General features: G+C 36.6%; 1 protein-coding gene across 1 annotated transcript; it reads right to left on the bottom strand.

Moving 5' to 3' along the window:
• Positions 1-1,190: 1,190 nt before the first annotated feature.
• Positions 1,191-4,861, bottom strand: LOC8263543 (probable serine/threonine-protein kinase At1g54610). The gene is made up of 7 exons (XM_002533839.4): positions 4,231-4,861; positions 3,842-4,126; positions 3,251-3,568; positions 2,817-3,038; positions 2,081-2,178; positions 1,879-1,984; positions 1,191-1,738 (listed from the first exon to the last, which is right to left on the bottom strand). The coding sequence occupies exons 1-7, from the start codon at positions 4,579-4,581 to the stop codon at positions 1,388-1,390; spliced, it is 1,731 nt and encodes a 576-aa protein (XP_002533885.2). The 5' UTR covers positions 4,582-4,861; the 3' UTR covers positions 1,191-1,387.
• Positions 4,862-11,138: the final 6,277 nt, after the last annotated feature.

Genomic DNA, 11,138 nt, shown 5'->3' with positions numbered 1-11,138 from the left:
ATTGGCCAATTCCTATTTTGAAAGTTGCAACTTCTTAACCTCTGTAGTTTCTACTCCTGCTAATATTTTAGCACATTCTTTGTTATTTTTATAGGTCCTGAAGCATAAGGAGATTTGACTCGTTGGTGTCAATTAGGTGGTTTGTGGACTTTTATTGTTCTCCATGGTGCTTTCGAGCTGATAGGTTTTATGTTACGTCAATTTAAACTTGCTCGATTTGGGCAATTGCCTCCACATATAGTCCCTCTAACCATATTTTTTAAATGAATTAGAGTCAATCTGAATTGATCTTATAAAAGATTCGCTACAGAACGAATATGTTTATTTTTTAGACTTAATTGCTAAAAAAATCCTAAACTTTGCACTCGTTATCAAATCTAGCACGTAGTTTTTAAAATTTTCAAATTTCAACATCATACTTTAATATTGATTTCAATTTTAGCATTTAATAAAATTATCTATGAAATCTGCTAGTTTGGCATAAACTTCAGCAATAATAAAAAAGAACCGAGTCTATGTTAGAGTTGTTGACTCGTTCCATTACTAAAATATTATCATTTAAGGACATAAATTAATTTTTTTCTCTTTTTAACTTTAGAGTTTCATTAATTTCACATACTTAAACAATAATATTTTAACAGTAAGGGTGCTGATTCAATTTCTCCTTTTTATTGTTGCCGGAGTTTACTCCACGTCAACAAGTTTTATTAATAATTTCATTGAGGTTAAAATCGAAATCAATATTAAAGTTTGATGCTAAAATTAAAAATTTGAATGATACATGCTAGATTTGATAACAAATGCAAAGTATATAATATTTTTTAGGAATTAAGCCTATTTTTTAAATGATTCATATTATCAAGTAATTCGCAACTGCTAATATAAAATTAAATAATATATATATATATATATATATATTGAAAGTTTATATAATATTAATATAAAATTATAGAATTTTAACGATTCTAATTGAGAAAATATTAAAGTGAAAAAAAATAAAATCACATAATTGAAAAATATATATCACATTACCCTTAAATAAAAAAGCGCATCAATCACAAAATACTTTTTTTCGACATTACCACAAAATACTATGTCAATACTTTTTAAAAAAGAAAGAAAAACCCCCCAAAATGCGCACACTATGCGAACAAGATAATGTATATGAATCAGATACATTCACACAGAGAAGAAAAGAATATATATTTATATGAATTCAAACTAAAAAAAAAAAAAATTTCATAAACACATATACATATGAATCTAAACACAGAAATATCATTAAATGTCTAAGTTTGCACCCACTGTTGGGTGCAAAACCAAACAAAGAATACTAATGAAATATATCTTCTAATAAGGAATATCGATCATAGAATTACCGTACGGCTCATTCTTTCTCAATTCCAAAGAGTTTGGATATCTTCTCAGGGTCAAGAGTGCGAAAATCGAGTGTAGAAAGAGAACGACGATAGGCAGGCATTCCATTGTTATGGTTGACAATATCTGTAATTGAAGCCTGCAGAAGGGTGAAGTTCTGGAGATTCTTGACTGCATTAGGGTGAGCTTCAGTTCTTCTCATAGATCTGTCTTGGCGAGAAGGACCAATGGGTGAAAATGATGGACGAATTATGTGCATCTTTTGTTTTTCTGTAATTGGTTTTAGACTGGAAGATGTGCTGCTTCCACTGTTGTTTCCTGTCTCTTGCCCACTCATATTTGACTCTGAATGCCTCTCAAGCTGTAAACACCAACATGTAATCCTATTTATTAGTATTAAATAATTAAAGATAAGGGTAACGGCACAGCTCTTTTCAAATAATTAAAGAAAAATTTTAAGGGGTAAACAAGAAGTAATTAATTAAGAGGAATGATTGTTACCTCTTTAGAAGACTCAGTATCTTCTTTTGCTTGTTGAGTACTCACAGTTTTTCTTCTATGACATTCATGATTTACTCCAGAGGATAGTATTTTAGATTTTTTACGCCTATCAGAATTTAAAAGAAAAGAAATACACATCTTAGATGTCTAAAATTCCTATTAAATCAAAAAGGATTTAAAGTGATTAAAAACAACAACATACTTCTTGTTTCTATCATTGGCTTGACTTGGCTCATCCTCCTCTTTGTATATCACTGGCAGACCTGAAAGTTGGCATGCCAATGGACTTGTACTGAAGAACTGCTAGCAGAAAGGATTACTTAGATTGTTTAATCAATTATTTAAAGAATCATGAGAAAAATATAGTTACTAGCTAGTTAATCCTATCTACTGTCACTCGTTTGGTTGAAAATCTATTAGCTAGTTAACCCAATTTACTATCACTTGTTTTCTTTTTAATGCTATGTTTGGTTGAAATCTATTGAAGAATTCATTTCAACTGAGAAAAAGACATGATAAAGAAAGTAAATTAAAAATGATAAAATCGAAAGAGATATTTTAGTGTTATGAAATATTTTGACTTATTAATGTGAAATTTATTTGAAAATTCTATCTATTTCATTAGAATTTAGCCTAGCTGTAATCAATTCCAAGCAAATTTCACTTCATACAAATTACATAAATTTTAGATTTGCAAATGAATTCTTAAATTTTATGAATTTCAACCAAACACAACGTAAGTCGATGAGCTTGTAAATGAAGAAGAGGCTTAGGTATTGAATTTTTCTGTTGAAAACTTGGCATAAAACTCACCACCACATTCACTGAAATGCAGAACATTTTGAACCGTACAACACTTCTTAGCATTTCAGATCGAGAGAGTAGATTAGATGCCACAATTGATATTCGCAAAGAATGTCGTTTCTATTACTACTTACAAGACTTTGAAGAGCAGAAGTTGCAGTGCCGCGGTATGCAGGGTTCAGAGCAAGAAGTGTGGTCAAGAGACCGAATGAAGAGTCAGGAAAATCCCTGAAGGCTTCTTGAAAACTAGGTTTGTAATGCTGTGGTGGTCGGAAGCTTGTTTGTAGCCTCATTATTTTCCAGTAATCCTCTGACGGTGAGCCACATAGCTTGAAAATCCTATGAAGTTGCTCAACCTAAACAAGAATTATTCAAGTTAGTAGGATGGTGCAATAATATGTCCATAAAATTGTATTAGACCCCCATTTAAGAGTGCAAAACTGGCTCTGATACCATATCAAAGGGTGTTCGATTCAATCAAGCTCTTAGATGCCAAAAACCTTCATCATTTACCTAACTCTTATCATAAGACAAGGGTTTAAGATTGATATTGGTGATAGGTTCTTACCTCTGTTCTTCCAGGCATAATTGGCCTTCCGGTAAACATCTCAGCTAATAGGCATCCTGCACTCCAAAGATCAATACCTACTCCATAATCAGTGGAACCCAAGAGTAATTCTGGAGCTCGATACCAGAGTGTTACTACTCTGCTTGTAAGTGGTCGTTTTGGTTTAGGAATGAAGACATTCGCAAGCCCAAAATCAGCAATTTTCAGCATCCCATTTTTGTCTATCAACAGATTGGAAGCTTTGATATCTCGGTGTAAAATTCCTCTCTCATGGCAATGCTGGAGACCTGATAGCAGTTGTTGCATATAGCATTTAACCTGTATCACAGACACCCAAATCACTAAAGAAAAATTATCTGTCTGATCTGCAACGAACTTGAAGACGGTAAAGAATTGAATTAAACTTCCATATAAACTGCCTATCCCGAACAGTCATTAATGGAAATATTTGAAGCTATTGCCATTAGTGAACAAGTTTTATACCTATGCAAGAAGCAAATAATTCATGAACTCTTACTTCATCATATTTTAATTTTCTTGAGAACTTCCATGGAAAGGATATCCTCAGAGTTTCATGGAGAAGATACCAACCTGCGGTTCGGTGAGCCTGTGGGCAGGACGGGAGATGACCCTAGTGAGGTCTGACTGCATGAAACCGAAGACCAGGTAAAGACTGTATTGCATCCTTGATGTGGCTAGACCTTCAAGCTTGATGATATTAGGATGATCCAGCTTCTGTAGTATCATTATCTCTCTTGCCATAAAATTAATACTCTCAGATTCTGATGTATCGAACCGAACCTTCTTTAGGGCAACAATTTTTCCAGTGTCCCTATCTCTAGCCTTGTACACATTGCTATAAGTTCCCTGGCCAATCTGACATTTGCATATCCTCAGGAAACAATCAAGGAATATGTTTGCGATTGTACTTGTGCTGAAGGTGAAAACTATATATATATAAAGTAAGAGTAAGAACTAACCTTAGCCAGCTTATCGTAAGAGTCGGCGCTCTTTGGAACCAAACCAGCCAAGACTTCTTTCGGAATGTTATCGACGAGCCACTTTGGCCACCCATCCACCAGCTCATCTCCACCAATCTTCTTCAGAGTAATTCTTCGTGAGACATTTCCAACATCACCATTCTTTAAACCTTCTTTGACGACAACCAATTTCTCTCCATCTCCATCTCCATCTCCATCACCGCCATTCAACGCTACCACTCTCTTGTTTTCACCTTCAGGCCTCCTTACATATCCCCGTTCCTGTTTCAGTGTCTCTAGCCCCTGATTGTGTGGGGATCTCCCTGAATTCTTGTCAAGAATACAGCCCATCCTGTGGCGGAGAGTCGAAGATACAGTGGTTGCTTGGTGACATAGTAAAGATAAAGGAACAAGTGTAATGAGATTTTTGGTTCAAGAAATTAGAAGGAAGATAACTGGCAGGCCTCTTGGCCGGCATTTGCTTGGAGTTTTGCTAGATTGATGAAACATCCAAGTCTTTTATATAGCTCAGCATTCTCCGCCTTGATGACGCATTGGAGATAACATACTCTTTTTTTTTCCTCATTTTCTTTTTTTTAAACGCCATTATCAATGACTTGGGCTGCATTTTCAATGACTTGGGCTGCATTTTCAATGATCCGTTTTTCTTCTTCAATCAACAGCTGCATTATTTTGGCGGGCGGAACCAAGTTAACTGGTGTTGGTTATAGCCACTCATAGTAAATTGGGACATGATTATTTAACAAGCACACGAGCATATGGAAAAGTGACACTGATAAATGTACAGAGTTCCTAATGTGTCTTTGGCCAAATGCCTTATGCATAGTCTTCATCTACTTACTAAGCTGAGTAATCTTTCCTTTTTCTTTAAGAAGTATGTGCATTGTTTGGATTTCTTGAAAGGAGACCCAATGATTATACTAGTCAAATTGATTATGTATTGCGTTGTTATGGTTAACAATACAAACAAATCTTCGGAAGTATACTCTTATATCCTATTCGATGTTTGAAATTCATAATTCGAAGTTGAAAATTCATAACTCATTCCGTTTAGTGTTTAAACGGTTTCTGTTGGCGGTCCCTCCATTTGGTGGACCCCACGTTATTTAAAAAAAAATTATAACTTGGAGTAACCTCCAAGCAAATTAGCTTGGAGTGGCCTCCAAGCCAATTGCTTGGAGGTTACTCACCTCATTGCTTATAAATAGCAAGGAGGTGAATGAAGGAAGTGTAGCACAAAAATATTAGCTTTAGGCTAATAGGCAAACTAGAGAAACGTTTTCTCTATGGGTGCGAGAAGTGAGAGAGGTGAGAAATAAAAATAGTGAGATTATTTCGGGTATGTGGGAAAGACTTGAATGTCATTATTTTGGTGAGATTTCTTTGTAAAAGTACTCTCTTTGTATGCCTGCTATTTTGATAGTGGAAGATTTATTCGAATTTTGTCCCGTGGACATAACCCAGCATTAAGGATGAACCATGTTAAATTCTCGGTGTCATTTATTATCTAGTTTCTGTCCGTGCTTAATTTTATTTTCGACAAAGTAATTCCGCTGCGCCGCCCAACAACTGGTATCAGAGCCATCCTTGAGTATCTATATATATCTAATTATCGTATGCTCTGTGGTTGCCAAACATCGAAAAATAAGTTAGATATATTTATTTACCCTTTCTTGAAGTACTAGGCATCTGTCGAAAATATAGAGGCAAAGACGAGCAAGATGGTTAGTTTAAATGGCACGAATTACCGCATATGGAGAAACAAGATGAAGGATCTCCTATTTGTGACGAAGTTGCATTTACCGATGTTTGCAATAAATAAACTCGAAGAAAAATCGGATGAAGGATGGGCGTTTGAGCATGAGCAGGTGTGTGGTTTCATTCGACAGTTTGTCGAAGATAATGTGTACAACCACATCTGTAATGAGACTCACGCATAAACATTATGGAAGAAGCTTGAGGAGCTGTACACGTCGAAAACCAACAACAACAAACTATTTTATCTGGCAAAATTATCACAGATAAAATATCGGGATGGTACTTCTATAGCATATCACTTGAATGAAATTCAAGGGATCGTAGATTAGTTGTCAAGTATGAGCATAAAGTTTGATGATGAGGTGATCGCTCTCCTCTTGCTCGCCTCTCTACCAGAGTCTTGGGAGACTTAGAAGATTTCACTAACAAATTCTGCACCAAACGGAGTAGTAAATGTGGAAGCTGTTAAAAGTGGCATCCTGAATGAAGAAAGTAGACAAAGATCACAAGGTTCCTCTTCATCACAGTCAGATGTCTTCGTTGTAGAATCTAGAGGGAGGAGTGAAGCTAGGGGTCCAAAACCTAGAAACAAAAGCAGAGGAAAGTCAAACAAATATGCTAATACTGAGTGCCATTACTGCAAGAAAAAGGGCCACATCAAAAGATTTTGCCGAAAGTTAAAGAATGACCAAGAAAGGAACAAAGGCAAAGATGTGAAGAAAGATGACAGCAGTGATGATGAACAAGCAAATGTTGCCGGGGAATTCAACATAGTCCATGATGATGATATTGTCAACCTTGCAATCCATGAGACGAGTTGGGTGATTGACACTGGTGCTACCATTCATGCTACATCTCGGAAGGAATTCTTCTCATCTTACACATCAGGCGATTTTGGTGATGTAAGAATGGGAAATGAGAATTTTGCAAAAGTCATAGGCAAAGGTGATGTCCTTCTAAAAATAAAAAATGGTACGCAGCTAGTCTTGAAGGATGTCAGGCATGTTCCAGATATGCGCCTGAATTTGATTTCAGTAGGCAAGCTGGATGATGAAGGTTTTTGCAACACCTTCTTCAATGGCCAATGGAAGCTTACCAAAGGTTCATTGGTGGTGGCTAGGGGAAAACGATATTCAAAACTATACATGATGCAGGCAAAGCTCTCCCGTGATGATGTCAATACAGTAGAGAATGATAGTATAGTTGAGTTGTGGCATAAACGACTCGGTCACATGAGTGAGAAAGGAATGTCGATATTGGCCAAAAGAAATGTGTTACATGGATTGGATCAGGTTCATTTGGAGAAATGTACTGATTGTCTAGCAGGAAAGCAAAACAGAGTTTCTTTCAAAAGTTTCCCTCCTTTTAGAATGAAGAATGTGTTAGATTTGATTCACTTAGATTTGTGTAGACTAATGTCGAAGTCACTTGGTGGTGCTCAATACTTTGTGACTTTCATTGATAATCATTCAAGGAAGACATAGGTGTATACTTTAAAGACAAAGGACTAGGTATTAGAAGTTTTCAAGCAATTTCTAACTCTGGTAGAGAGACAAACCGGTAAGAAGCTGAAGTGCATCCGTACAGACAATGGTGGAAAGTACATTAGACCATTTGATGCTTATTGCAAAAATAATGGTATTCAGCATCAAACAACACCTCCCAAGACGTCGCAATTGAATGGCTTGGCTGAGAGGATGAACAGAACTTTAATGGAGAGAGTAAGATGTTTACTCTCACATGCAAAGTTGCCTAAGATATTTTGAGGTGAAGCTCTACTGGCAGCAGTTTATGTGCTCAACCTTTCAACATGTATCCCTCTATAGTCTGATACTTCAGAAAGAGTATGGATGGGAAAAGATGTTTCCTATGGTCATCTGCGAGTGTTTAGGTGCAAAGCCTTTGTGCATATTCCCAAAGACGAAAGGTCCAAACTTGATGCTAAGACACAAGAGTGCATGTTTGTGGGCTATGGTCAAGATCAGTTTGGCTATAGATTTTACGATCTAGTCCATAAGAGACTTATCAAAAGCCGTGATATCGTGTTTGTTGAAAATCATACCATTGAGGATATTAAAAGGGCTCTGAATGTTTCTAAGCAATCTGATAGAGATTCAACAAACTTGGAATTGATTTTTCGAACAACGGTTCCTAGACATGTTGGAGATGAAGAAAGCGACCAACTGGAGATAAATGGTCAAGATGCTCCTATTGAGTTTGAACCAGGTAATGCTATGATTATGGTGTTCATCATCATCCACCAGCAGATGTGGGTTCTCCAATTCTATGAAGATCTGATAGAGTTCGACAACAATCTACCAGATATCCTGAAGATCAGTATGTGTTATTAACTGACGAGGGAGAGCCCAAGAGCTTTGAAGAAGCTATGGATGATGAACACAAGCAGAAATGGGTTGAAGCCATCTAAGATGAAATGAAATCTTTGCATGAGAATGATACTTTTAAGTTGGTAAGGTTGCCTAAAGGCAAGAGAACTTTGAAATATAAGTGGGTGTTCAGGATAAAGAATGAGGAACACGGTCTCCGACCACGATTCAAAGCTAGACTAGTTGTCAAGGGATTCAGTCAAAGGAAAGGGATTGACTTTGATGAGATTTTTTCACCGGTGGTGAAAATGACATCCATTCGTATAGTGCTAGGGTTAGCAGCAAGTCTCGACCTGGAGATCAAATAGATGGATGTAAAGACTGCCTTCCTTCATGGTGATTTAGAGGAAGAGATATACATGGAGCAACCAGAGGGTTTTGAAGAAAAGGGGAAAGAGCAGTATGTCTGCAAGTTGAAGAAAAGCCTATACGGCTTGAAACAAGCACCGAGACAATGGTATAAGAAATTTGAGTCAGTTATGGGGGAGCAAGGGTACAAAAAGACTACTTCAGACCATTGTGTGATTTTATTATACTTCTGCTCTATGTGGATGACATGTTGGTCGTTGGTCAAAATATTTCAAGAATCAACAACTTAAAAAAGCAGTTGAGCAAGTCTTTTGCTATGAAAGACTTGGGCTCGGCAAGGCAAATTCTAGGCATCAAGATAACCAGAGATAGAGGTGCCAAGAAATTATGGTTATCACAGGAGAAGTACATTCAGAAAGTACTTTAAAGATTTAACATGGATAAGGCTAAAGCGGTTAGCTGTCCCCTCGCTAATCACTTCAGACTGAATTCTGAACAATCCCCTTCTACTGAGAAAGAGAAGGAGGAGATGGAAAGAGTTCCATATGCTTCAACAGTTAGGAGTCTGATGTATGCCATGGTATGTACACAGCATGATATTGCTCACTCAGTTGGAGTGGTGAGTCGGTTCCTTTCAAATCCTGGAAAAGAACATTGGACTACAGTGAAATGGATTCTTAGATACCTTCAAGGTACATCAAGAATGTGTCTATGTTTTGGAGATAGAAAACTTGTGTTAGTTGGCTACACAGATGCAAATATGGCTAGAGATATTGACTCGAGAAAGTCCACATCAGGTTATCAGATTTCATTTGCAGGGGGAGCTATGTCATGGCAGTCGAGACTACAGAAATGTATTACGCTCTCAACAACAGAAGCAGAGTTTATTGCAGCAACTGAAGCATGTAAGGAATTGCTATGAATGAAAATGTTCTTAAGTGACAACAGACGAAGTATGAGCTGTTTTGTGATAGTCAAAGCGCTATTCACCTCGGAAAGAATTCTTCCTTTCATTCAAGATCTAAACATATCGATGTGAGATATCACTGGATTCGAGATGTATTGGAGATGAAGCTGTTACAACTGGAAAAGATTCATACCGATAAAAATGGATCTGATATGTTAACCAAAGCTCTTCCGCGAGGAAAGTTTGAATACTGTCGATAAGCAGCTGGAATGGTGGTGCCTCCCATGTAGTCGGGAAGGGAAGATTTATTGGAGGTCCCTCCACATGGTGGACTCCATGTTATTTAAAAAAAATTATAACTTGGAGTGGCCTCCAAGCCAATTGCTTGAAGGTTACTCACCTCCTTGCTTATAAATAGCAAGGAAGTGAATGAAGTATAGCACAAAAATATTAGCTTTAGGCTAATAGGCAAACTAGAGAAACGTTTTCTCTAAAGGGTGCGAGAAGTGAGAGATGTGAGAAATAAAAATAGTGAGATTATTTCGGGTGTGTGGGAAACACTCAAGTGTCATTATTTTGATGAGATTTCTCTGTAAAAGTACTCTCTTTGTATACCTGCTATTTTGATAGTGGAAGATTTATTCGGATTTTATCCCGTGGACGTAATCCAACATTAAGGATGAACCACGTTAAATTCTCGGTGTCATTTATTATCTAGTTTATGCCCATCCTTAATTTTATTTTCGACAAAATAATTCCGATCCGCGGCCAACAGTTTCAACCTATTGAAATTGAGACAAAAAAACCAATTTAGGCCCATTAGGCTCTAAGAATTAGAAATTTAATCAAACCCTTTGATCAGTTTGAATAAATTTACTAATTGAACCAATCGATTGGACTAATGTTTATTGTAAAATAAATATTTAGAAAAGTTATCAAATTAATTAATTGAGTAATCCAATCAGTCTAGAACATGTGACCAGACTTTTAAGCAGTTCAATCACCGATTCAATTATATAACACTAATTCTATTTCTCTTAATTTCCTCCTAAATTGGAAGGAAATAAAAAGTAGCTTTTTGGGTTGTTAGAAAATGTCATTTTCTAAACTTCTTCCCTTTTGCGTTTCGTTTTGGTGCCTAAACAAAAGAAATACACTTGTAACTTTTCCTTTCCCTCGTGCTTTCAGTTCCATCCAACCAACTAAAAGCTGCAACCATTGCAATGCTGGGAACGCGCTAAACCCCGAAAATAATTCGTAGCCAGAGCTAAAAGATGAACTAAAATAGAATGCAAAAGAGCCGTAACATAACCTGATTGCCATGCCAAGAAAGTACAATAATGTTGTACCAGCCCAAATGGACAATCTGGGAGGGACACCATTCTATTCTTCCGGCCAACTATTAACATGTTGCTTCCAGCTAGTTAACTTTTCCATGCCAGTTTCAGTTTTGAGTTCTGGACCTTATTTATATAGTGCTGCTATATATTACTGCCATGCATCCCAAATATAAAGAAATGAAGAAA

This window comes from Ricinus communis, chromosome 7 (genome assembly GCF_019578655.1).
Source record: "Ricinus communis isolate WT05 ecotype wild-type chromosome 7, ASM1957865v1, whole genome shotgun sequence".
Taxonomy (NCBI): domain Eukaryota; kingdom Viridiplantae; phylum Streptophyta; class Magnoliopsida; order Malpighiales; family Euphorbiaceae; genus Ricinus; species Ricinus communis.
Note: the sequence above shows the minus strand (reverse complement) of the source record. Positions and strands in the feature narration are given on the sequence as shown.

Bases quoted from the DNA above. Each gene is read 5' to 3' on its own strand.
- LOC8263543 (XM_002533839.4), bottom strand. From the start codon at position 4,581: ATGGGCTGTATTCTTGACAAGAATTCAGGGAGATCCCCACACAATCAG. The intron at 4,127-4,230 runs GTTAGTTCTTAC...TGCAAATGTCAG, and splicing joins CTTACGATAAGCTGGCTAAG to ATTGGCCAGGGAACTTATAG. The intron at 2,179-2,816 runs GTAAGTAGTAAT...TTCTGCTAGCAG, and splicing joins CTTCTGCTCTTCAAAGTCTT to TTCTTCAGTACAAGTCCATT.